Source organism: Ostrea edulis, chromosome 2 (assembly GCF_947568905.1).
Source record: "Ostrea edulis chromosome 2, xbOstEdul1.1, whole genome shotgun sequence".
Classification (NCBI taxonomy): domain Eukaryota; kingdom Metazoa; phylum Mollusca; class Bivalvia; order Ostreida; family Ostreidae; genus Ostrea; species Ostrea edulis.
The window spans coordinates 58,482,403-58,506,144 of NC_079165.1; the positions used below are offsets into that span (position 1 = coordinate 58,482,403).

The following is a 23,742-nucleotide window of genomic DNA, read 5'->3' on the forward strand; positions in this document are numbered from 1 at the left end:
TCTACAAAAAACTTCGGGTATATTACCAGGTCTGTTTTAGAATTGGACATATTTTGATAGTTCTGGTTGTGGCAAGTAAAAATGTTAAGTCAACTTTTATGCTTTACAGAAGGTTGTACATATGAACATTACAAAAATATTGTAGCAAAGAAAGTGAGAAAAATCTTTAGATCAAACAGAGATCGAATCCGGGCCCTTACATTTTACTATAGCTAAGCTAACCAGGTCAACATACCAAGTATAGTAGTATTACTACGATACAAAATCTAGTTTTAGAAAAAACTATCAGAAATGTTGTGTATGACCATGATGACCTTAATAGGAGGTAGTACATGTATCTCCCATGCACTTTTGAACTTGACATAAATTCTTTCACTTTGACCTATCATAATGAACTCTGTTCTAGTTTCACAGTAACAGAAATAAATTATTCCACTTGTCAAATTTGAACAATCCTTGCATCACTATCTTACAATCTGTTCAGTAATTTACCACCCTCATCCAAAGATCTTGACACTTTTCCAAACGAAGTCTAACCTTCAACATCCCCTGCATTACAAGTTTTCACTAGATAACAATCCCTGTAACTATGACTCCGTCCAAATAATTATTGTTCTCTTTGGGACTCATTACATGTTCTAGTCAAAAGCAACTTCTGTTAAGTATGATCTTCTATAACCCAGAAATTTGTCATGTAAGCCAGATAAAACATTTTATAAAGCATTCATTGATGAGCCATATGAGCAAGTTTAGTTTCTACCTTGCATATAAGAAGCTAGAAACAAAATAAATGCCATCCTTTGCCAACATCACTAAATAATAAAATATTTATCAAATGTAGCATAATAATAAACCATAATGAATCTACAAAAAATTGCTTGAATATTCACATGTCAGATTGTAGCATTGTGGCCCAATTAAACCTTATTCGATTTTTCTACTTGAAGTTCTACTAAAACTGAATCTTAGATGTAGTTTTGTTGGTTTTGAGATGGAGAGATATATCTTATACATTCCAATGTAACATCTTATACCTGGGGCAACCATACTGAGATCCTACTCTTGCCCCAAAATTTTTCTTGAAGTATACTTTAATCCACACAACATGTACATACGCTTCCATAATTGTGGCAACTGCCACGTTGGTTCAAAAAGGATATAATATTTCTATGAGGAATTTGTATCCTATTGTGACCTCATCCAGATCCAAGGAGCTTAAATTCATTGTCCATTGGGAAGCATAAAAATTTTGTCATATTTGGTAATGTGATTCTTCCCAATGAGAAATTTTTAAAAGACCAAACCTTTCATCACATTTTCCAGATTCATGTACCATATATACTCGCCAAAAGGTCAGTTCACCTATAAGTCGGTTGTATAGTTTTTAGGTTATTTTGGAGGGAATTGCCATTGACCCTTTTATAAGTCGGCCTATTTTTTTTCAAGAATCGGTTGACAATTTCAAATCACTGCTCTAATGTCTTTACCTGTGTTTCAAGAGAAATTTTGAGAAATGCGCCAATATTTGATATATTTTTTTCCAACAAATCAATTTCATATCAATACTTATCAATACTCTTACCTGGTATGTATTTATTTGTGTTCCAATGATATTTTGGGATATGACATCGAATATTTAACTTTTTATTCTCAACAAATGGTTACTATTTTGTTTATTTCCATGTTTTTGTTGTTTAAAAAATACTAGGCTATACATTAAACCATCCAGAAAAACACTAATCTTCTTAGGATACTCCTATAAGTCGGACATAGCGTTTTGAACCCAAATTTAACTCCCAAAAATTCTACTTAACTGAACCTACCTCTCAGATGGACTAATGTGAGAGAGCAAAAGTGAGCAGGCTCACATATCCCATGCTCCAACATTGCTTTACAATGCCTCACATAATGAATGGTATACTATGCATTACTGCAAGAACAGGACAGATGGGCTTGAAAGTCTAAGTTCAAAAGGGGCATAACTCCCAGAAAAATTATGGAATCAGAATTCCTGGGAAAATACACATCTACACAGTGTGTCCTTATTAACTACAAAGTTTCACGAAATTCTGTTGAGTGGTCTCAGAGGAGTTGCGATGACAAGAAAGGGACTGATGGACGGGTCAAAAACATTATACCCTCTGCAACTTCGTTGCATGGGGTATCATAAACTAAATGAAACCAGACAATATGTAAACTGTTAACCATTGTGAACTAAATTATGCTTGTGACAATGAAGATCCCACAGGTACACACCATGATATTGATATACTGTACATACTATTATCTGTTGACCTCCTTTTTCTTGAAGTTGTAGAACCTGAAATATACAAATAAACATAAAAAATATCTGTGTCATTCAAATATACATTGTCATCATGATTCAGACTGTATTGTTAACAAGAGTCATTTGATTCTACCTGGAAAAAAAAAGGATAGGAAATCATGATGGGTCTCCAGAGTGACAGATATATATACTTTGAAATCTATATCTAATACTTTCAACATTGAGATACAGATGATACACCTGCACTTACTTTCTTTTTTTAAACTTTAAATTGTTCAAACTAACTTCTTCAATCTTTTTACACCAAAAACCCTTTTTTGTTCAGTTTCTGGACATGATCTATGCATTACAAATACTATGAGAATAATTTATTGTTCATAGATTATCAATTCGACATTGTACTCCTGCAGAAGTTCCAGACAATGACTTGTACTCACACTCTGCATCCGACTCATCTGAGCCATCATCACAGTCTTCGGTGCCATCACATTTCCAACAACTGTGAATTTCCTCAATCGTATCGTGACAGGTCCAAAACCCTGCACCCTCTGGGCACTCTACATGACCTGTGAATAGATATTGTCCTATTTTTTATTCTTAATTTGAAATTATACCAGATAGTAAATCATATACAAACTATACTAACAAAAGATCCATAGACCACATATACTATTGAAAAATATAAGAGATTAGATACCAGTATCAGATACTTATTTTACTATTATCAAAATAAGAGGTACGTCTCCTGAGCTTTTTGCATTTTCCCTTTCAAAATCTTAACCCTTATTGTGTTTCCACCATTGCCCCTGGATCATAGTGTGTACATACTTTATTCTATATTAAATGAGGATGCTTGCATATTAATTTGACAAAGCATGTCCTTGCAGCTCTTAAAAAGATTTTTTAATAGTTCTCCTAAACATTGCTATATGTATGTACAACTTTAATCCCCGTTTGAGGCATGATATCCAAGTTCTGGAAGTCATGGTTTGAAAACACTTGAATCCTTGTAATACAAGGAACTATCCATAAAGTATTAGCTTTGTGGTATAGTGGTTCTCAAGAAGAGTTTTAAACACTTCACTCTTTTTTCTCTATTTCTAAGAACACCACCCTTAAAAGGAGTATGGCCCTTCATTTTACCAAACTTTGAAGCTCTTAATCCTCATATACTTTATGGCAAGATTGGGTTGAAATTAGCCTAGTGGTTCTAAAGCAGGAAGTTGAAAACGTGTCAAGTTAACAGACAGACAATGGACAGACTTTGATCCTCATCTTAAAAGTCTTCACTTTAAAAGTATTCAATAACTTTTTCAGGTACTAATAATTATCAATTCTATAAGGAAATTAGTTAAACATTTTTAACTGCTTAGTAAGATTTGGTTTTTAATCTGCAACTCTTCCGTTTATGAATTTGGGATTGTTATTCCCAAAGGCACCTGCTGAGAGGGCAACACAACTCTTCCATATTACCTGCACTACTTAATCCATACATTTCCATCAAAGTTAAGAAATAAACCACATTATCTTAAAGAAATTATAGGGAGCTAAAAATAAAAACTACAATGTTATTCTTGAATAATATGCTTGAAATCCTGTTAGGAATAGTTTGTTTTCAAATTATTCATGAATGTACATCCCAAAAAATCCCTTGACCCAAAACAATAGGATTATGGTATAAAGAAAATTGAAAGTACATCAAAGTGTCATCTGAGTCAGACATGCCCTACAATGACATAAGTGTTTTGCATAACATTTGATATGGACAGCAGAAAGTTGTCACTTCTAATCTGCCAGCAAGAAATTGATCACAGCCCAGCCCACCATTACTCTGATAATTTGTCTCTCGTTACAATCATTTCACATTCTCCATGAAGCACAGAAAACATTATTCAGGTATAAAAACTGTGAGATTGCACCTGAAACAATCCCTCCATTTACATATGCACAGTTTACACCAATAGGAAAACATGCACAATTTTCTTTAATAAAAAATAAGTGTGAAATTATTACAGAATTATTTTGGCTTCGTAGCAATTCTTTAAAAAAAACTTTTTTTCTTTAAATTGTTACGTTTATAGCAGGCTAATAAAATTCCTTAGCATTTTCTTTGTTTAGTCATCAGTGTAAGAAAGTGCAAGAGCATATTTTTAAGATTGCTCCATCTTTCAAGACCATTCAAGACTATCCAAGTAATGAGTTGTGTCAGAGAACTGATAACTTTCTGCTGATGACTTTCTTTTCCTCCAAGAAAGGAACATAGCCTCAATAAGTTTCACAGATTTAATGACTTCAAGTTAATAGAAAATTCAAGTCCCATGTAACAGAAGAAATACCAGAGTCTTTGGGAATTTAGAACTGTCAGATATTTAATAAGATCAAATTAAAAAATCGATACAATGAGAAAACTGATGGTTCTTACAACCCATTAGCAAAGATTTTTTCCATTCTTGCAGAGAGCTTCACTGATACAGAAAAGAGAATTAACAGCTTTAAAAAAAAAATACAGTAAAATCATATATTTTCATTGGGTTGAATTATCATGGTTGGAAGAATGTAACCATGTTTGATGGGACTTGATTTCATGGTTCAGATCAGTCTCTCTTGTTCATCGAGAATTTGAGTGGGTATGTCAATCCCATGAAAATTGTCTACATAATTCAAATAGAAGCTGAACATGTCCACTAATCTTCCTGAGATTGGACCCAAGTTCATTTTTTCGAACAGTCGGAACTCAAATCACCAGAGTCCTTTGAAAGTCATCTAAAGAAAGCAGTAATGATTGATGCATACTTCAATACTTTTAAATTCAATGACATAGTGACTAAACCAAGGATACAGAAAAACTCATTAAGGGGAAGTCACATCCATTGAATCATTGATTATGTCAATTCATCTAAATGAAAGGTTATAACACTGTGTGAGTCACTAAGTTATGTAATAACTCTGAGTTTAATATCAATGTATTATAACATGTAAAAGCTCCAATTATCTACCTGAATAATTCTCATCTGACATCCACAATGACTCCATGACTTACTTGTATAATTAGACTCATTGTCTAAGAAAAGTACTTAATTAATTTGGCAAAACCCAAACCTTGAATAAATAATTCATGATAAATCAGTACTATAACTATATGAATCCAAAACATTATGAGAAGCTACTGGTAAATTAAAAATGTACTAGAAACCCATGGGTCACAATGCTCATATGAAGCACATTGGCCCTGCTGTTCTTTCGAAAAAAATTTTAACTTTCTTTATTCCCAGAACATTTTGACCTCATTTATCCCCACCCTAACCCCACAGGTAATATTGACTTTATTAACCAAACTTGAATCCACACAACATAATGAATGCTTGAATATCAATATTACTAATATGGCATTGCTTTGCTGCAGAAGATTTTTTTCCTATATCCATGCAAGCATTCTTGAGAAGATTTTTAAAGATTTTATATATACATATATTCCAATAAAAAATTGAGGCCCCCTACCTAAATAAAAATAAGTCTATTTTAAACAAGAGGCCCATGGGCCACATCTCTCACCTGAATCACATTGGCTCTGCCATTGTTCAGCTGATGTGATTTTTTAAAAGATTTTCTTTTATCAATTTTTATTTCCATGAAATTTTTTTATCCCATATTGTGACCCCAACCTTAAGCCCCAAACGATCACAACAAAACTGAAAATGAATTCACATAACACAGTGATGCCTCAACATCAATATGACTAACATGATCTTGCTGTTCTTGATAAGATTAAGGTCACGAGGTCATTGATCATGGTATGATATGAAGACCTCGCTTAAGAAACCTATATACAAAATATAAAAGGTCTATATATCTAAATAATTCAGGAGATATTAAATAGGTAAGATTTCAAAAAGTAGGTCAAACTTCCAAGTCAAGGTCATAATGTCAGGCTTAAAAAAAATAATAAGGTCTTGCCATGAAGAACCTATATACAAAATATGAAATCCCTACCTTAAATAGTTCAGGAGATATTGAATAGGCCAGATTTTTTTTTAAAAAGGTCAAACTCCAAAGTCAAAAGATCAAACACCATTGTGTTCAAGGTCTTGCCATAAAGAATCTATAATTATACAAAATATGAAAGCCTCACCTAAAATAGTTCCGAATAAATTTAATAGGTTGTTTTCTTTTAAGTAGGTCAAACTCACAAGTTAAATGTCACAGGACCATGCAAAGATCATGATATCAAATAAAGGGTCTAGTCATAAGAAATTTATATACACAAAATATGAAAGTCTCTACCTTAAATAGTACAGAAGATATTAAATAGGTAAGATTTTTATTAAAAGTAGGTCAAACTTCCAGGTCAAGGTCACAAGATCACACACCATAACTTAAATAGTTCAAGAGATTTTTTAAAGAGTTTCCCATATATGAATATTAGGGGTGGGACATAATACCCTTTCTAGCCAATCTGATACGTATTACGGTACTTGACAGTGATACAATACATATCACAATACTAAAATAAATGTATATCAATAAAAACCAGAAAAAAGCATTTCAAATTTATTCAGTTCAAAAACAAAACAGAAAAAATATCACTCGGTTCAGCTAGTTACTTGACTAGAATAAAATGAATATCACAATGTTCCAAAAACTTCACAAATTCAATGTTTCTTACACCGGTTTCCCTTTCGTAAACTGGCAAGTCAAACCTCTTCCATACCTCTGACTTGGTTCCAGTCAGTGTTGTTAACGTCATGTAGTCCGCCATGTGTTTTTTGTGTTCTACTTTCATTTTCTGCTAGACGAACTAAAATACCCGACTTGTGACGTTTGGATATTTTTGAAAAATGCTATGACGGATATCGTCATTTAATAGACATGAAAATTGATCTGTATATTGCCAAGATGAGTATCACGAAGCATCGGTGCATCGTTGGATCATCCCACTTCAGCATATAACACTTTGATCACCCATTTTGGCCACACTCTATCCCCGGGGACCATGTCAATGAATTGCACAAACTTGGATCTACTCTATTTCATGAAGCTTTCATGTAAATTGGAACTTTTCTGGCTCAGTGGTTTTTGAGAAGATTTTCCCTATATATTTCTATGTAAAACTTTGATCCCCTATTGTGGCCCCACCCTACCCCAAGGGGCTATTTGATTTGAACAAACTTGAATTTGCACTATGTCAGGAAGCTTTCATGTAAATTTCAACTTTTCTGGCCCAGTGGTTCTTGAAAAGATGTCCAAACCCTATTTTTGCATTTTCGTGATTATCTCCCCTTTGAAAAGGACATGACCCTTCATTTGAACAAACTTGAATCCCCTAATTCACCCATGGATAGTGTGTACCAAGTGTGACTGAAATTAGCCAAGACTAGTAGTTCTGAAGGAGAGGATGAAAATGTGAAAAGTTTCCAGACAGACGGACAACCGTTGATCAGAATAGCTCACTAATGAGCTTTCAGTTTTCTGAACACTTCTTGATATATTTCAACCATGTTACCAGTCTTCTTCAGTCATGTTTATTTATCCTAGCAATATAATGCCAGGCCTTAATTTAGAATCTACATTTATGTCTGGAAGCTTTCACAGAAGTTTCATCTTTTCTAGCTCAGTGATTCTTGAAAAAGATTTTTAAATGACCCCATGCTATTTTTTCTTGATTATCTCCCCCTTGGAAGGGGGTATGACCCTTCATTTGAGCAATTTTGAATTCCCTTTACCCAAGGATGCTCTGTACCAAGTTTGGTTGAAATTAACCCAATGGTTCTAGAGAAGAAGTAAAAAATGTATCACATTTACAAACAGATGGATGAACATTGTCTGGGACTACAGGTGATCAGAAAACCTCACTTGAGCTAATAACACACCAGAGAAATACCACACTGATTTGGAATTGAAAACTTTCAAATTTACCTTGTTGAGTGAAAAAATACAGTTTTAATAAAAAGTCACCTGGAAAAAAAATTTAAACTTCTGTAAGACTCTCCCCACAACCTACCAATTGATTGCCTCACATGTTAACCCACTGAGCTATCTGGCCATATTAGAATGTTCAAAAGGATGAGGAATATATATACTACTGATATTTGTATTTAAAGAGGTCAGTCATTATCAGGCACTATAGATTCTTAATGCGGATATCGCATTTAATACTGAAATTACAGTATGCTTAAAATGAAACCACACACCTGGAATACACTATATTTTCTCATATTTCTAATCAATATTAAAAGTATTTTCAACGCCTGACTACTTAGTATTGAAAAATTTATAAATCTACATTGACTTTTTGCAAGATACACAGGTATCCTAAACATTAATCATCACTTCTTTATAGCTCCCATGTCCACATTAATTGGAAAATGACATTAAATTGTACTAAATCATCATCACTGAAATGCCTTAAGCACTCCTATTGAGACCAACAAATCATTTTCTGTACAATTGAGCAAACCACACTTGTAAATATTGACAGTTCACATGCACCACTGGATAGAACCATTTAAAACTCATACACCATTCAATTCCCCATGCTGATTTAATTGCTTCAATAAATACTAAATAATCCAGCTATTTCAGAATATAGTCATGGAATCAGCTGATACTATCTGGGAGTTAGATTCCAGTAGTGCTTCAGGGTGAATTATAGCTACAAGTGTGCTATTTCTTAGCATGTGGCTGGACTATGGGATCTTAATAGGAAAAATGCTTAACAAATTGGACATCATTATAGTTAATCAATACATACAGAAAGACTGATACAAAAGAAATATTATAAGCTGTATCACTTTACAAAAACCATAAGATACAAATTGATTTCCAATACTTGTCAACTGTTTTGGACAATTTTAAGAAACATCTGTTGAATGAGAATCTCAATAATCTATTAAACTGACATTATAATCACCTATTGAATAATTTGCTCTGGTAATGTGATCTAAGTAGAAAGGGTGGCTAAGTAGCTCACAAGGTAAAAGCTAACAATCAAAAGGTTGCTAGTTTGAAGCCCAGTATTACTAACACATTTGTTTTGACAAGGACTACATACTGCAATGTCTCTGTCTATACCAAGATTTAAGTTTGTACCAGCTATGATATTCACAATACTGGTGTCAAGTCTATGATACAACCTTTTCTTCCTATAATTTTTGCATAATGGGGTTCATCATTGATGTGAAGCAGCGCTATAACATACATCCCGAAATAGACAAAATTTGTGTCCCATCTTATGCACCTTATCCACTTTCACGACTATAGGAACAAGGAATAAGTCCGACCTCAAGAGCTTTTCAGATAAAAATTATCTTGCTTTTCCTTCCTGTGAAGATAGTACATATTCAAGCTTGACTGAACAAAATTTAGTTTAAATCTCCTACCATTGATACGATAAAAAAAATTCATTGAAAGGCTATGGTGATGCCATACTCCTAAATATATTTAACTTTTCTTTAAAATAAACGAAGTTGTCACATGACAATTTTAGCATTTTTCACCTACATACTATTTTAAGTGAGTGTAAACTAATTCTTGGTGAATATCAGCCAAAACTTTTTCCAAGACATTAAATCACACTGAATGACTGTGGGCCAGACGTCTCACAGGTTTAGTGAATGCTACCTGTGTAAAGTGTAAATCATAACATCACCCAATCGGAATAACACCGTCAAAAAGAAGGTCTCCAGACAACAAGCCTATCATGATTACATCTTCTTTTTAAATAGGAAAAGTTTGCATGTGACTGTGCTTCACTGAATATCATAAGCCACCCCTGTGAATTTGTTTCTTTTGTAAACTACATAGGAAAGTCTGTATGTGACCTGGATATGCCTGCCACACTTGTGGCTTATTTCTGTTGTTAAAAGTCACCATCCACAGACACACAGGTGGCAGTGAGGATTTCATTGTCTACATATCATGAGATCTCCTCATTAATCATGATAAACTCTGTCAAATATCATTGAGACAGAAGGCTGACCACCAGGCCAATCAATATCATCTTATTAAAAGCTGGTAACAAGTTGACCACTGTTCAGAGAGACAGATCAATAATATAATTATCTGTGTCATTAAAGTCAGCAAGTACTTATAACTGATAACCTGTTCTCTGTTTAATCTCACCGGGTACATCATACTTTGTGAAAGTCCAGATGGGGCCTTCTATAGTTAGCATAATTTAGCACCTTACATTCCTGTGAAATATTTGATAATACAAAATGTGAACAATGCTCCACTACCTACGGTAGGTCAAAACACAGAACAATATAATATACAGCATATTCTAAAGACTTTGTAAAGTGATAATACATACAATGAATATTTAATCCTACATTGAATGAGTTGCATAACACAATCTTTTATGGTAATATAATGTGGCTGAAATGCAATAATTATATACATTCCATCTTTGGATATAACCATGCACTACGCAATTCAGAATAATATGATTACATCTGTTACTAATAGTATACAAGTAAATGTCCATAGGTCATACAATTAGCCAGTATTATTACTGGTCATCCAATTCTAATCCAACAACCCCAACTGAGTACTCTGTAATCGCTTTCTTTACAAGTTGCAAAAGCCAATTATAGAATATAAAAGTACATTTCTATATATACAAAATACCAGGGTTCCATTTTTAAAAATACCAGTGTATCATGTGTCATTCTATGTATGATCAAAGCAAACAATACTGTGTATTGCCATTATCAGATAGTGAGAGCTTTCTACAAAGAATTCAGTCAAATCTGATAAAGGAATTCCATAAAATCTGATGCAGTGTATAAATGCAAATAAATCCATCTGGCTGACATCTTTCTCTCTCTACTCCACTGTGACAAAATGAAGATAAAATGGAAGTGATGAGACAAAAAACAGGTGCCTTCTTTTAAAAAAAGAAACTCTTGAATTCAATATGCCAAGTTAGAAGCCATAAAACCCAGCATTCTCAGATGGTTTCCATTTTTATTTTCTATTTTTTCATGGTTTTCAAATACAGTATGATTAGAGAATAGAGAATACTATGACTGTTGCTCGTGTTCATTGAAGCTAACCATCAGATTGCTGATCTGGTCCATTGTAAAGATGACCTCAATGTCAAAAACACCCTGTCATCTGATCCTTCTTACACAGGGATAATCTGGTCTGTGTCCTTTACAGAACAACAACTTCAATCTGAACCTTTTGTCATAAACTGCAGGTGCAGCTCTGGCCTTAAAAACACAAGATTCAAGCCAAAATATTCACACATTCATGTAAAATTTGGAACTTTCAATAAAAATTAGTGTCATGCCTACAAATTCAAAGTGTCAAGAAGTTACATTGCTATTTAAACAATATGAGTAGGTCATGTAGGTGCAGCATATCACACAAGGATAAATTGCAATTCATTTATTCACGTAAAATCAGATCACTAGTACAGGAGGTTCAAACAAATATATACATATTTACACTATGATTATAAGTAAGGGTAAATATCATGTGTCTAAAATATTTACCACATTTTTGTCCACTTTATTGAACAGCTACATGGTAACTTGCTGACAATGTTCATGCAGAACATGTATTGCAAGTTATGAACATGATGGTGGACTGCCACCTGTCACCTCTAGATTCTGTCAATGACACCACTCCTGTGTTACCAAATACAAGGTTTACACAGCAGCATCAGGTGCATTCTTGTCATGACTCATGCATTTTTTTGGATCACATCACATGATATATTTTAATTCATAGACCCATTATTTGACCATGAAGATCTTCCCCAAAATGTTACATGAGTTATCTACTCCTTGTAGCAGGTATATAATATGTAAAATACTTAATAGTGATTGTGCGAAACTTACAATAAAGAATTTAATGTATCATCCTTCACAATGTATGAAGATAGAAAGATCTGTTAATTAAGACAGCGAATCAAAGGGGAGTGTTGATGAGGAGAGCTTTTAAACATAATTACAACACTGAGTTAAACCACAGCATCTTTATAGTCTTTGTGAATAAATTGTTCTAAGAAACAATCCCTAAAGGCAATTTTTCAGTCCCAACTACTTCTGAACTCAAAGATGGTAGTATGTTGCGATTTTTCTAAGAAATTATTTATCCATCTATAACAGATTTCTACCTTATAAATGGCAGTAACTCGTGCACCCTTGCTCATCAGGAAATTCTACACCAAAATACCAACAATACATACAGGGACATACATTTTTATAAAGAAAATTACATACACAAAGAAAAATAGAATTACAGATGATCACCTTTCATGTTATTTACCTTCCAAGTACCATGCATCAATGAAAAAAGAAATTTATATGAGTGGATATCTGATCATCAAAACAAGCAGTGATGGTCATGGAAAGAGCCACCAGCAGTGCTTGTCCTGTTGTGTAATTTTGAATTCTGCAATCTATCAAGTGGAAGATAAAGTGAATTCCCCATATGCAATGAAATGAAAATAATTGCAAGGTATCTTCTAATCAAAATTAGACTTGGAAATCCCCTTCCTCTATGACACCATATTACATGTATATGTAGTGTATCGTAAAGGGGCTGACATTATTACCAGTATAATTTTATCAAACTGTTATACGTTAGTAGGGTAACTAATCAGAGGTCAAACACCCATGTAGATTCATCAACAGGACTGGTGCATTGTTGTTAATCTTTGTATTTGATATAGATAACATTTTTTAATTAAAAGGAAAAAGCTTGAGCAGTTAAATAGATCACAAGTTGACCAGAAATCAAACAACAAAATATGAAATCAAATGCATTAATTCTGAGTTGCACGAATTACATGCCTGATAATTTTTAAATCAATCTTGCCTTTTATTCTTATTGACTTATTGACAGATTCTAATGGATAAACCCTTTTAAGAGTCATGATTTTTATTGACTAAGTACCATTTCAAGTTACTAATGATCTGTAAAATTTAAGACACAAGTAAAAACAAATGGGGTTTGACTCTTTTCCAAAGTTTCTACCAGATATCAAATTTTAAACAGAAAATTTGATTCTAATCAGACGGATTACTGTAAACCAGCTTTTATTTGCGATGACTTTATTTCACGATTTATAGTAACTAAATTTCTCGCCTGAGATTGTCTTAAAGAAATACAAGAGACATTAATGGACTGGTTCACAGCAAGAAATATTCATGATGATGAGGTTCTCGCTATTCCAGCAAAAATTTCTCAATCGCGAAAAAAAAGTTGGTTTATAGTATCCAACTAGATTCTAGCTAGAATTTGTATTTGTATGTACAATGTATATGTTTATACTTGTGGCCTTTAGAAAAAGTTCTATTTAATTGATCTTATTTTAGATTTGGAGAGGGATGCACACACACATAACTGTAATTTACTTACTTTGAAAGGAATGAACGAAAATCAAAGAAATCTGCTTATAACTCAGAGCACTTCAAGGCACTTCTGTGGAACTGCATGATTTTTAAGAATATGGTGTGCTTTTTTCAAACCTTTGTATAGTGCACATGCTTCAATTGAACAATATTTGTTGTCTGTATACAAATTTGATATTGTAGATAATAATTGATACATCTTTGTGCTTGTTCTGTTTGAAAACTGACTCTTTGTGTTGTTGAACATTCTGTAAGAAAATATCACTTATAAGGACACCTTTGCCATGGACAGCTTCAAAATTTACACCTATATATGCTTGGCACTTAAGGTTTTTGAGCAGTGAGGGTTCTTTCACTGCTACACCTACTGCACAGTGTTAACAGCTTCAGTGACAGTACCTGAGACAAACATTGATACTTGTGAATTGAACATTGTTATTTCAAAAATAAAAATAGAACTAAATAAAGAGTTGTCAATAGGGTTTGGTGAATATTGTACATCTCGGATAGCTAAAGCATTGTATTGACTGATAAGATGCCAAAAATTGTTTTACTATATCAGTGAATAATTTAAAACATTGAAATTGGCTAACAGCTATACTACAGCTTACCAAGCAATACCTGATCAGCCATCTTTGTTTAAAGGTAGAGTGCAATGCCTGGTTGAAAGTGATAAAAGAAACATTTTCATTTAGTTTTCATTGGACAACCCAAAAAATAACCACTGAATTAATTTGGGAATTCTCAATTTTAAAGGAAAAATCAAATGTGATATTCACCCCAAAGGCACAAGGAGATGAACATAACATATCTTTTCTAGCTTGCTGGATCTCAGAAATTGTTGAATTATTACGTTTTTAAGAACAAAATATCATAACACATTCATTGAATGAAAGTGATATTTTTCAAGTGTTATTTTGACAATATGATGATAATACTGAAACATGTTTTCCCTATTATCCTCTGTAAATAATGAATACAGGCAGTCCTACCAAAATTTCTGACTGATTCTAAAATTATTACAGTTGCATTCAGAGTTCCACAATATGTCACCTCTGATAAATTAGAGTAGCACTCCAGGTTCGTGATGTTGTCTGTTTAAAATTAAACATATGCATCAGAGTAGGCAGTGTTTCTACTACACTTTTTAACATTAAACATACAATTTGTTTCTAGTGATAATTACAGTAATGATAATAATAATGTCCTTTATTTATACAGGATAGCACAATTAGTGTAAATTAAACTAGTTCAGAGTGTGGTCCTGAAAACATATAATATACAGACAGCAGTATTATACAGATGCAATATGAATTAGTATATGAAGGTATGTTACATACATACACCAAACTGAAAACAAAAACAAACCTATTTAATTTCCAAGAAAAAAATTTGATGATAAGCAGATTTAAAAGTTTCCTATGTAAATTGTGTAACATTTTATAAATTCCATAACTAAAATATTGTGTCTTTGCCCTCTGCATGTATAATGAATTATTTTTTTACTTAATCTCGTAGATCTAAGTGCAATTGTATTGAAATTCATTTCAAGAATAGGACAAGATTCTTTTAATATTTTCACAATATTGCAAAGCAATCTTCTATATTCTAGTTATTGCATCAATTTGAATCATGATATTCTCAAGTCATAAAATAACCCATACTTGATTTCATAATCCCTCCTGCAAACCTGTCAAGTAACTAAAGCCCCAATTATACATGCAATATTGTCACTCCCATTACCACTGACCTCACGATCAACAGTACCTCAATCATTCTTTAGTGTGCACATGTATAACAAAATTTGTATGCATACTGTACAACATCATCCAACATTGATTATAATTTATTTTAGAATGAATTAACATTTAAAGTGACATTCAAAGACTACTTATACCCTATCATTTGTGAATAAACTGTAGAAAAAGCATATTAAGTGTCATATATAGTGTCATTTATACTCGTACTTGGTCAACATTAATCATTTTCAATCTATAGGGTGGGTTGGCAGGGGGGTCTTTGATGAAAATTATGTGAATTTAGGGTTTTTGTCATACACTGAATTTTTTTATCTTGCTCGTAGTAGCCATTGTAACCCCAATAGCAATACACATTAAAGCAATGACATAACTCCCTTTATTATTGTGCCTTGCAAATAGCTATCATGCAGTTCTAAACTACAAATTAATATGATGAATGCAATGCACCAGGTATAAACCCCATATTAGCAATGGCAGATTATTAATGAATTATGGTAGAGGTAAACCTAGTAGACCTTGGGTGTACAAATAGAGTGCCATGTCAATGTTATTAATTGACAGTTTGGGGGCTATGTAGCATGAAGTGCACCAAAACCACCACAAATCAACCAAAGTCTAAATCTATCAACAGGGAGTGATATCTATTGTTATTGGAGGGCAGATATAGCACCTAGACAAGGTGTTTTACAGGAGAATACCTGGTTTTACATTACAGAGGTGAATGGACCCCATAAATTTTGTCAAACCACCTCCTTCGTTATAGGGACAATGACTTTATACTGTATTAGCAATCAGCTTGCCAGCACAGCAGACCATCATATTGTCTAAACATACAGGCATAATCAATGAAATCACTATAAGTCTCTTTTTTAAAAAGAAAACATAACTAGATTCTTTCTTTACTTTTAATAAGACCTTGCATCTTCAGAGCCTGCTGTTCAAATCAACGCAACATAAATGCATGCATTTAATAAATGTGTCACAGAAAAGAACAAGGTAAATTTATACACAGAGATGAATGCAATGCACCAAGTTTACAAAGCATAGTGGGCTTAAATACATGATAGTAAATGTTTTATGTAACATTTAAATTTAATCCATTGAGACTAAATTACTTGTCAATAGTTGATTTTTTTCCCTTCAATTTTAGCATGCATATATGAATCAATGCATTTCATATTACAGCCAAGAGAAAGTCAATCTGGATATTGTGCACTGATTGATCTTTTTATCTCACAAAAGCACTAAAAAGCTGTATCTGCACTCGTATACAAATTCCTCTCAGAGGTTTTATCCTTAATGCAAAATCTGTCTACTGCATTGCCAACTTATTGACAATCTTGCCATAAAATCATTCTTCTCAGCATGTTCGTTTTTTGAATGTGAAGCTTGCATGGTCAAAAAACATCTAATCTTCTAAGAACAGGCAAAAAGTGTATCTGTCTTACACAGCTGTGGAAAGTTACATTTCGCTTCATTTCCATGACCATATAGTGTGCATCATTATATCCTACTTTGGTTTTAAAAATTTTAATTATTTTCAAGCGCACTTCGACAAGTTATGATGTTACTTTTTACCTGTTTGGTGTTTTACATCCCTTTGAGAATCTTTCACTATATTAATGAAATGTCACCTGCTCAAGGTGAAGTACCACAATTTTTTTTACCTAAGCTACAATACACTGGGTGCTCTGGGGCATACAACAGTTGGGATTCTTTATTGTGCCAACGCCTATCATGACATGGGGCCTCACTTCATAAGGTCTCATCTAAAACAGCCATGAATTTCACTTGATTTGTGCCGAGTGTTTGGTGAAGAAATGATCACTACCTATTTCTGTATCCGACCAGAGTTCACAAGCACTACACTTAGTTCTGAGATAATGTGTCAAATCTCTCGGCATAAAACTTCACTACCAGGTATACATAAAATAGAAACAATAACAATAAATGATCCTTACATCCTGCTTTGGTTTTAGATTTTGACATGGGTTATTGAGAAGACCTCTTGAGATTAAACATACTGACAATGATGTTATGTCACTTATAATGACAAAGAGATGTTGCTTTAATTGTAATCAGCATTGTTATGCAGAATTGTGCAAGTATTGTATGTACAACTGTCAAAGGCGTTGATATAGAAAGTTGTGATTTTATCAATCATGAACAGTTTCCAATGTATAGGCAAAGGAAAATCAGGGCTGAGGCCTACTCCTGCATGATGTATGTTCACGACGAGATACTTTTGACTTGGCACCAAGGTATATAAGGGACGTTAACCGAGGCTCGAACTTGTTGGATTGGAGTAGGCTGAGGCCTAACACAAAATATACATTATATAGAATTAATATAAACTTACATAAAGTAATAGTGAGCACAGTGAGCAGTCTTTGCATAGCGAGTTCTAAAGATCTGGACAGAGAAAATTTGGGTCTATGCATACATCCTCTGAATGAAAAAATCTCCCATAATCCTATCATTAACCACCATCCTTTTGATCTCTCAAAGTTACATCGGGTAAATTCAGGTGGATTTTAGATTACTAACTTACAAGATAATTTCAGTTTTATCCTAGTCTTGTAGTCCCCAATGCAATGAAGTGTACTACATTGGGCCTATTGTAAAATGAAATGTAATATATCTAATTGATCATAGCCAGGGCAAGGCGATAAATGTGTGACATCATGGTAGACATGTTTAATTTGATGTCATAATACAACTGACTTAGTGGTCAATCTAAATGAGGAGTTTGTTTTGTGCAACAAAATATACAAATACGATTTTTCTGCCCCCATCTAAAAATAGCAGCCACTGTCAATGTCAAGTTTGGTATACCCGGCCCAGTGATGGGAAATCTGGTGCCCCCCCTCCTCCCTTAGGGTTAGTTTACCAAAGCATGTATGAAGAGCAAGGTGAAAAAATCAACCATGCCACTTTACTTTACTTACAAGGACAGAGGAATTGTACTGATGTAAATGCAAGTTTGACCTAAAATGATCATAATCAGGTTTTTTAATAGATCACAATGTAAAAGAAAAGAAGGGGTTGGTAGGGGTAACATGTAGCAAACTTGAATCTGCTTTTATTTACAAGATGCAAATGCTGAAAAATCTAATCAGTGGGTTAAATGTGATATTGTTCTTATTTGCTTTATGAAGAATATGTCAATGATGACATAAAATTTAAGGATATCACCACCTTGACATTGAATAGAGATTTATGATGATTTATTTATTTTAATTTGCAATCGTCCTTACAACAACAGTTTTCCCATTAGTGTTTTGTTTTTTTCATGAAAAATGTTCATTTCATTTGTAGAGGCTATGTCAGGCATGCATGAACCATATAACCCCCACCTCCATAATATGCAGGGTATCTTAGTTGAGGTATTAAGAATAAACTTCATCAGACTGAACTCTTTAGTTATATTGCACAATGTTACGCTATCATCTCCAGATTTTTATATCGTGTAAAATAAATTGGATGTTCACTTTGTAATGAATATATTCATTGCTAAATCTGTTCTTTTTCATCTGTATTGTGATTTTTCTCTAATTAGAACATAGTAAGTCCCACTTTGATGTAAAAATAACATTTGCTAAATCTTGTTAAATACTCTCTCCATTTCAGATCTAACATGATCCTGGTATGCACAAGTTTCATAAATATTCAAAAAGAAATAATTAATGCTGCTCTCTAAAATCATAATAATACCATACATCAAAGAAATGTTGATGCCGTGAAGCTAATACACGTATAGCTAATGAAATAAGGAGGAAAATCAAGAAGACAAAAGCTATTTTTCCTCTCTCCTCTTGGTCTTGGATCTCTCTCTTTTTTCTCTCTCTTGTTTGAATTCAGCGATTAAATTGCAACAAATAAATTCAGTTATGAAAAACAGTGTCTCCCCTAATATGTCAGCATGTTAAACTGAGTTAAAACATTCAAGCCTTTATGAAATTTCATCAAAACCTGTACAGGCACCACCTGTCAGGTTGTTTTATCTAAGATATCAATTCCAAAGGTGTCAATTCTGAATGTGCATACATTGTGCAGATTACCCAAGTATATATACATTCATCAGGACATGTTAAAGATTAGATAATAACTAAAAAGACAAAAACAGTAGAATGCAGGCAAATCTGAGAAACAGCTATTATTAATAAATCAAGTGTTCTGAAGATCATACCACATTCTACATTACATTATAATGAAAAATGTAAAAATGCATCAACCAATCTGAAGCAAATGTACGGACATTTTAATTAATTGGGAATCAACAATGTGGATGACTATAGACGATTTCTAGTCAACTCGTACCCTGACCGACTCGTACCCAGGTCAACTCATACCTCATAGGTCAACTCGTACCCAAAAGGCAAGTCATCTCGTACCCAAGAATCTACCCATAATGCAATATATCTATGCGCATATAAGTGACATATCGCTTAGGTACGAGTTGTCATCAATTGAAGAGGAGGAGTCAACTCGTAACCAGATTCTTGGGCACGAGTTGACTTTTACCTTTTGGGTACGAGTTGACCTATTGGGTACGAGCTGACCTATTAGGTACAAGTTGACCTGGGTACGAGTCGGTCAGGGTACAAGTTGAATTGACTCCCTATAGACTGGTAGTCCATAAATTACATTTGAAGGTCTACTTACTGTGCTGAAATAAGTTGACTGTTGGTCCAATAAAACTTTAGTCAGTCATTCTTTAATTGACATACTAGTATGGAAAACATGATTATCAAGTTTATTTTTTCACTTTTAGCCATTAAAGCATATAAATTCATGACATCTTTAAATATTCCATATCAAATTTTACTCCAAAGTTAGTGATTCTAAAGTGACACAATCTGATAAATATAAACAATGTACGAATTGCCCATCATTGAGCTAAACAAATGCAGTCAATCTTAATATCAATCAATATGTTATTAAGTTGGCTGCCCAGTAATGCATATATATGTAGTTTGGTGTTTACAGTCTCCTCATGTGTGAAAATATTAAACCAGAATATCCTGAAAGATACTACATGCAGAAGGCAAAAGAATAATGCAAAGAAAAAAAAAAGAGACATTGAATACATTTTGAATCATGTACACATTTAAAACTATTTCATTGTAAAATTAAAAAGGATATAGTTTGATAAGTAAGAGGAAAAGTTTTAAGTAGTATGTTTCTTGAAAGTGAAAGTGGAAAAGGGGAATTTCTTCCTATTCTTATTAAATGGGTTCACAGCATATTCTAAAATATTCTGGTGAGATTTCATTCCAATTGGACTGATTTTAAATGTCCAATACATTTATGTCTCACTGTTCACTGACATACAAATTAAGTTAGGGCCTATAGGTATTGAGTCCAGACATTCTGTATCATGTGTATGTGTGATAGATAGGTGTCTTATATAATAACCAGGGGCATAGCTAGGACTATTTCAATGTGTAGGTCCGAAAGATGAAGGTTTGACCAATTCACTATAAAAAGAGATCAGAATAAACAAAAAGTAAATTGAAAGTAACTCCCTTCCCCAATTTCAACTCTTTGTCGTTTTCTTAAAATTAAATTTAATGTACATTCTAAAGGTGTTTTGTGCTACCTTCTAAATAAAATATATATACGAGAAACATTAATCATTAAAGTATTGTGCATCGACATGCAGTTATGATATAGCAATTCCTGACTGGTTTAAAAATTTCGTTGATCACTGTGATGGCATGGTGTTGTGATAATACACTTGCTATTATTCAGTTTAAGTTATTGTTAAACTAATACACAGTTCTTAATGTTTTCATCTTTCATCATTTCACTTTTATTATTTCCGCTGATTGAGCCATCAATTGAAATCTTTAACAAAGAAATCTTTTGCATTAGCTTTTTGGTTGACATCTCACTCAACTACTGAATAAAATGTACATATTTCAGTGTGGAATGTGTAATTTTACATAACATGTATAAATGTTTACATTGAGGTTGACTCAGTGTTTTATACTGTGTTGCAATTGTATGTTACTAATCAGGTATGTTGAATGTCATCCCTATTATCAGGTATGTTCCAAGTCATTCCCGATACTGGGCATAAGATTTAGTTTAATATTTCTATCCAGCATGGTTAAATTTATCAACCATTTAGTGTACCATTTTCAAATAGGTATTCATATCTGCATATCAAATCTATTACGCAGGTTTTTAAAAACTCTCTTTGTCTCATTTCAATGGACACAAATTATATAAACATGATAAACAAAACCCAAGAGATTCATTCATCGTCAACTTATGAGAAAATATTCTCTGTATTGTATATTTCAGCTGACCATTTATAGTAAACACTACAGTAACACTCTCTATCAGCTGTATTTATTGACATAACCCCTACAGAGTTAAGTCAACGAAATGACCATCTGACTGATTCGGTTGATTACAGACCTGGATAAAAGGTTATAAAACAGGTTTTCAGTCACCTTTGTTCTGAACAAGGGGTTTAAACAAATTATGTACCCAGTTTACAACAAAATATTCACGCAATATTGTACCCCTTCCTTCTATCAGATTCTCAGTGTAACCGATTATACAACACCCTGTACTAGGCTGTAGATCCGTTCCCATATTTGAAGGACATCATTACTTTTAACACTAAAAAATCATTCAACTTTTCATAATATTCAAGAACGTTTAAAATCGACGAACGAAATATATCAGTAGTCTGATGGGATATATATAATAATTGGCTCAAAATAAATACATAGGTGAGACGACCCCTCAGCGATCCCCAGGTGTGACAAAATTCCTTACCTCTAGATTTTGTGACGGCAGTTACCCAAATCAAAATCACCGTGAGGAAAAGTGCAGACGGTAACTTTGCCTGCATGGCGGGCTACAAGCCTTGATCCTTTTTAATTGCACTCTTGCTTAAAAATATATATATGTAATGCACACATCAAGGAAATTCGAACAGTACATCCATTCTCATATACCATGTGCCGTGTTGAAGTTTCCACTACGAGCGTTTGAATGATGTTGACTTTTAGAAATGTGACGTCAGATATGAAGAGTTATTTTTAGACAAGGGAAGTTCTCGAGCAGTGAAAGAGAGATAACTCTGAATTTCGACCTGTTTCTTATATACTTACTCAAACCAACTTTGTGATAAACTACATCTCAAATTTTGCAAATCAATACTTGGTGTACATAAGTCTGCAACAAACTTTGCCGTACTGTCGGAGTTGGGAAGATTCCCCCTTCACTTTGACATATTAAAAAGTATGTTAAGTTACTGGTACAGACTTGAAAATATTGGTCAGTCATTTCCACTATTGTTTGATCCATATCGAGAATCAAAATTACTTTTTGAACAAAACAATTCATCATGGTTTGGTTCTATAAACTGTTTCATAACCAATATTAATGAGATTAAAGATTTGCCCTTTAAAAGGGCATACCAGTTTAAAAAGGCTCTTAAGGATTGTTTGTTCAAACATTACATCAAAGAATATGGCATTCACACCTTACATTAAATTCAAATAAAAAACTAAGTTGCTTTTCTACTTTTAAACAAAACTTTGGTTTTGAGAATTATTTGAGATCAATTAAAAATTTTGAGCAAAGGAGAAGTCTAACACGTTTCCATATATCAGCTCATAGACTAAACATTGAAAGGGGACGTTACTTAAAAAATCCCTCGACACGAGAGATTTTGTCTAAGATGCAACAACAAATTCAGTGGATGACGAAAAACATTTTTTTATTCTCATGTAGTCATTTTTCAGAAGAAAGGGTTATTTCATTCCAAATGATAGACAAATCATGTAAGAATTTTGTAAAGTTGGACAGTGATCAACGCTTATCTGGCTAATGACCAATGAAGATGAAAATATCCTCATCCAAATTAGTAAGATGATTTTAAACAGTGGGATATAATACTACAAATGTTACATTTCATTGCATTATGCACATTTTCTTTCTTCATCATATTCTACACCTGTAGGCTGTCTTGGCTACTGGGAGTACAAGACCAACAGTCTGGTACAACAATTTACTACCAGATTGTTAACAGGCACTGCCCCTTGGTGCTCCCTGTAATCAGGTCAACATACGTGTTTTTATTCTCTCATATAACGCTATTCTCTTTTATGTAAGTATTCTAACCTTCCTGCTTTAGACATAAAACATTCAGAATAACTGGATCCTACGTGTACATATGTAATATACTTGTATGCTGTATTCAGTAAGATGATTTTGAACAGTGGAATGTGATACTACAAGTACATGTCTTTGCATTGTACACATTTCCTTCACTTTACACTTGTAAGCTGTCTTGGTTACTGGGAGT

General features: G+C 33.3%; 1 protein-coding gene and 1 long non-coding RNA gene across 7 annotated transcripts in view; both read right to left on the minus strand.

Moving 5' to 3' along the window:
• LOC125678471 (low-density lipoprotein receptor-related protein 1-like) overlaps positions 1-22,459 on the minus strand; it is a 139,533-nt gene extending 117,074 nt beyond the window's left edge. For all 6 annotated transcript variants that reach the window (XM_056154539.1, XM_048916937.2, XM_048916935.2 and 3 more), the window contains exons 1-3: positions 22,206-22,459; positions 2,725-2,853; positions 2,282-2,320 (exon numbers count right to left, since the gene is read on the minus strand). In XM_056154539.1, the coding sequence (XP_056010514.1) occupies positions 2,282-2,320; positions 2,725-2,853; positions 22,206-22,281 (244 nt within the window). In that variant the 5' untranslated portion in view covers positions 22,282-22,459. The remainder of the gene's footprint in view (positions 1-2,281; positions 2,321-2,724; positions 2,854-22,205) is intronic.
• Positions 7,370-11,859, minus strand: LOC130051826 (uncharacterized). Its single transcript, XR_008800087.1, has 2 exons — positions 11,785-11,859; positions 7,370-11,499 (listed from the first exon to the last, which is right to left on the minus strand). It is a non-coding gene; the product is annotated as an uncharacterized LOC130051826 (long non-coding RNA).
• Positions 22,460-23,742: the final 1,283 nt, after the last annotated feature.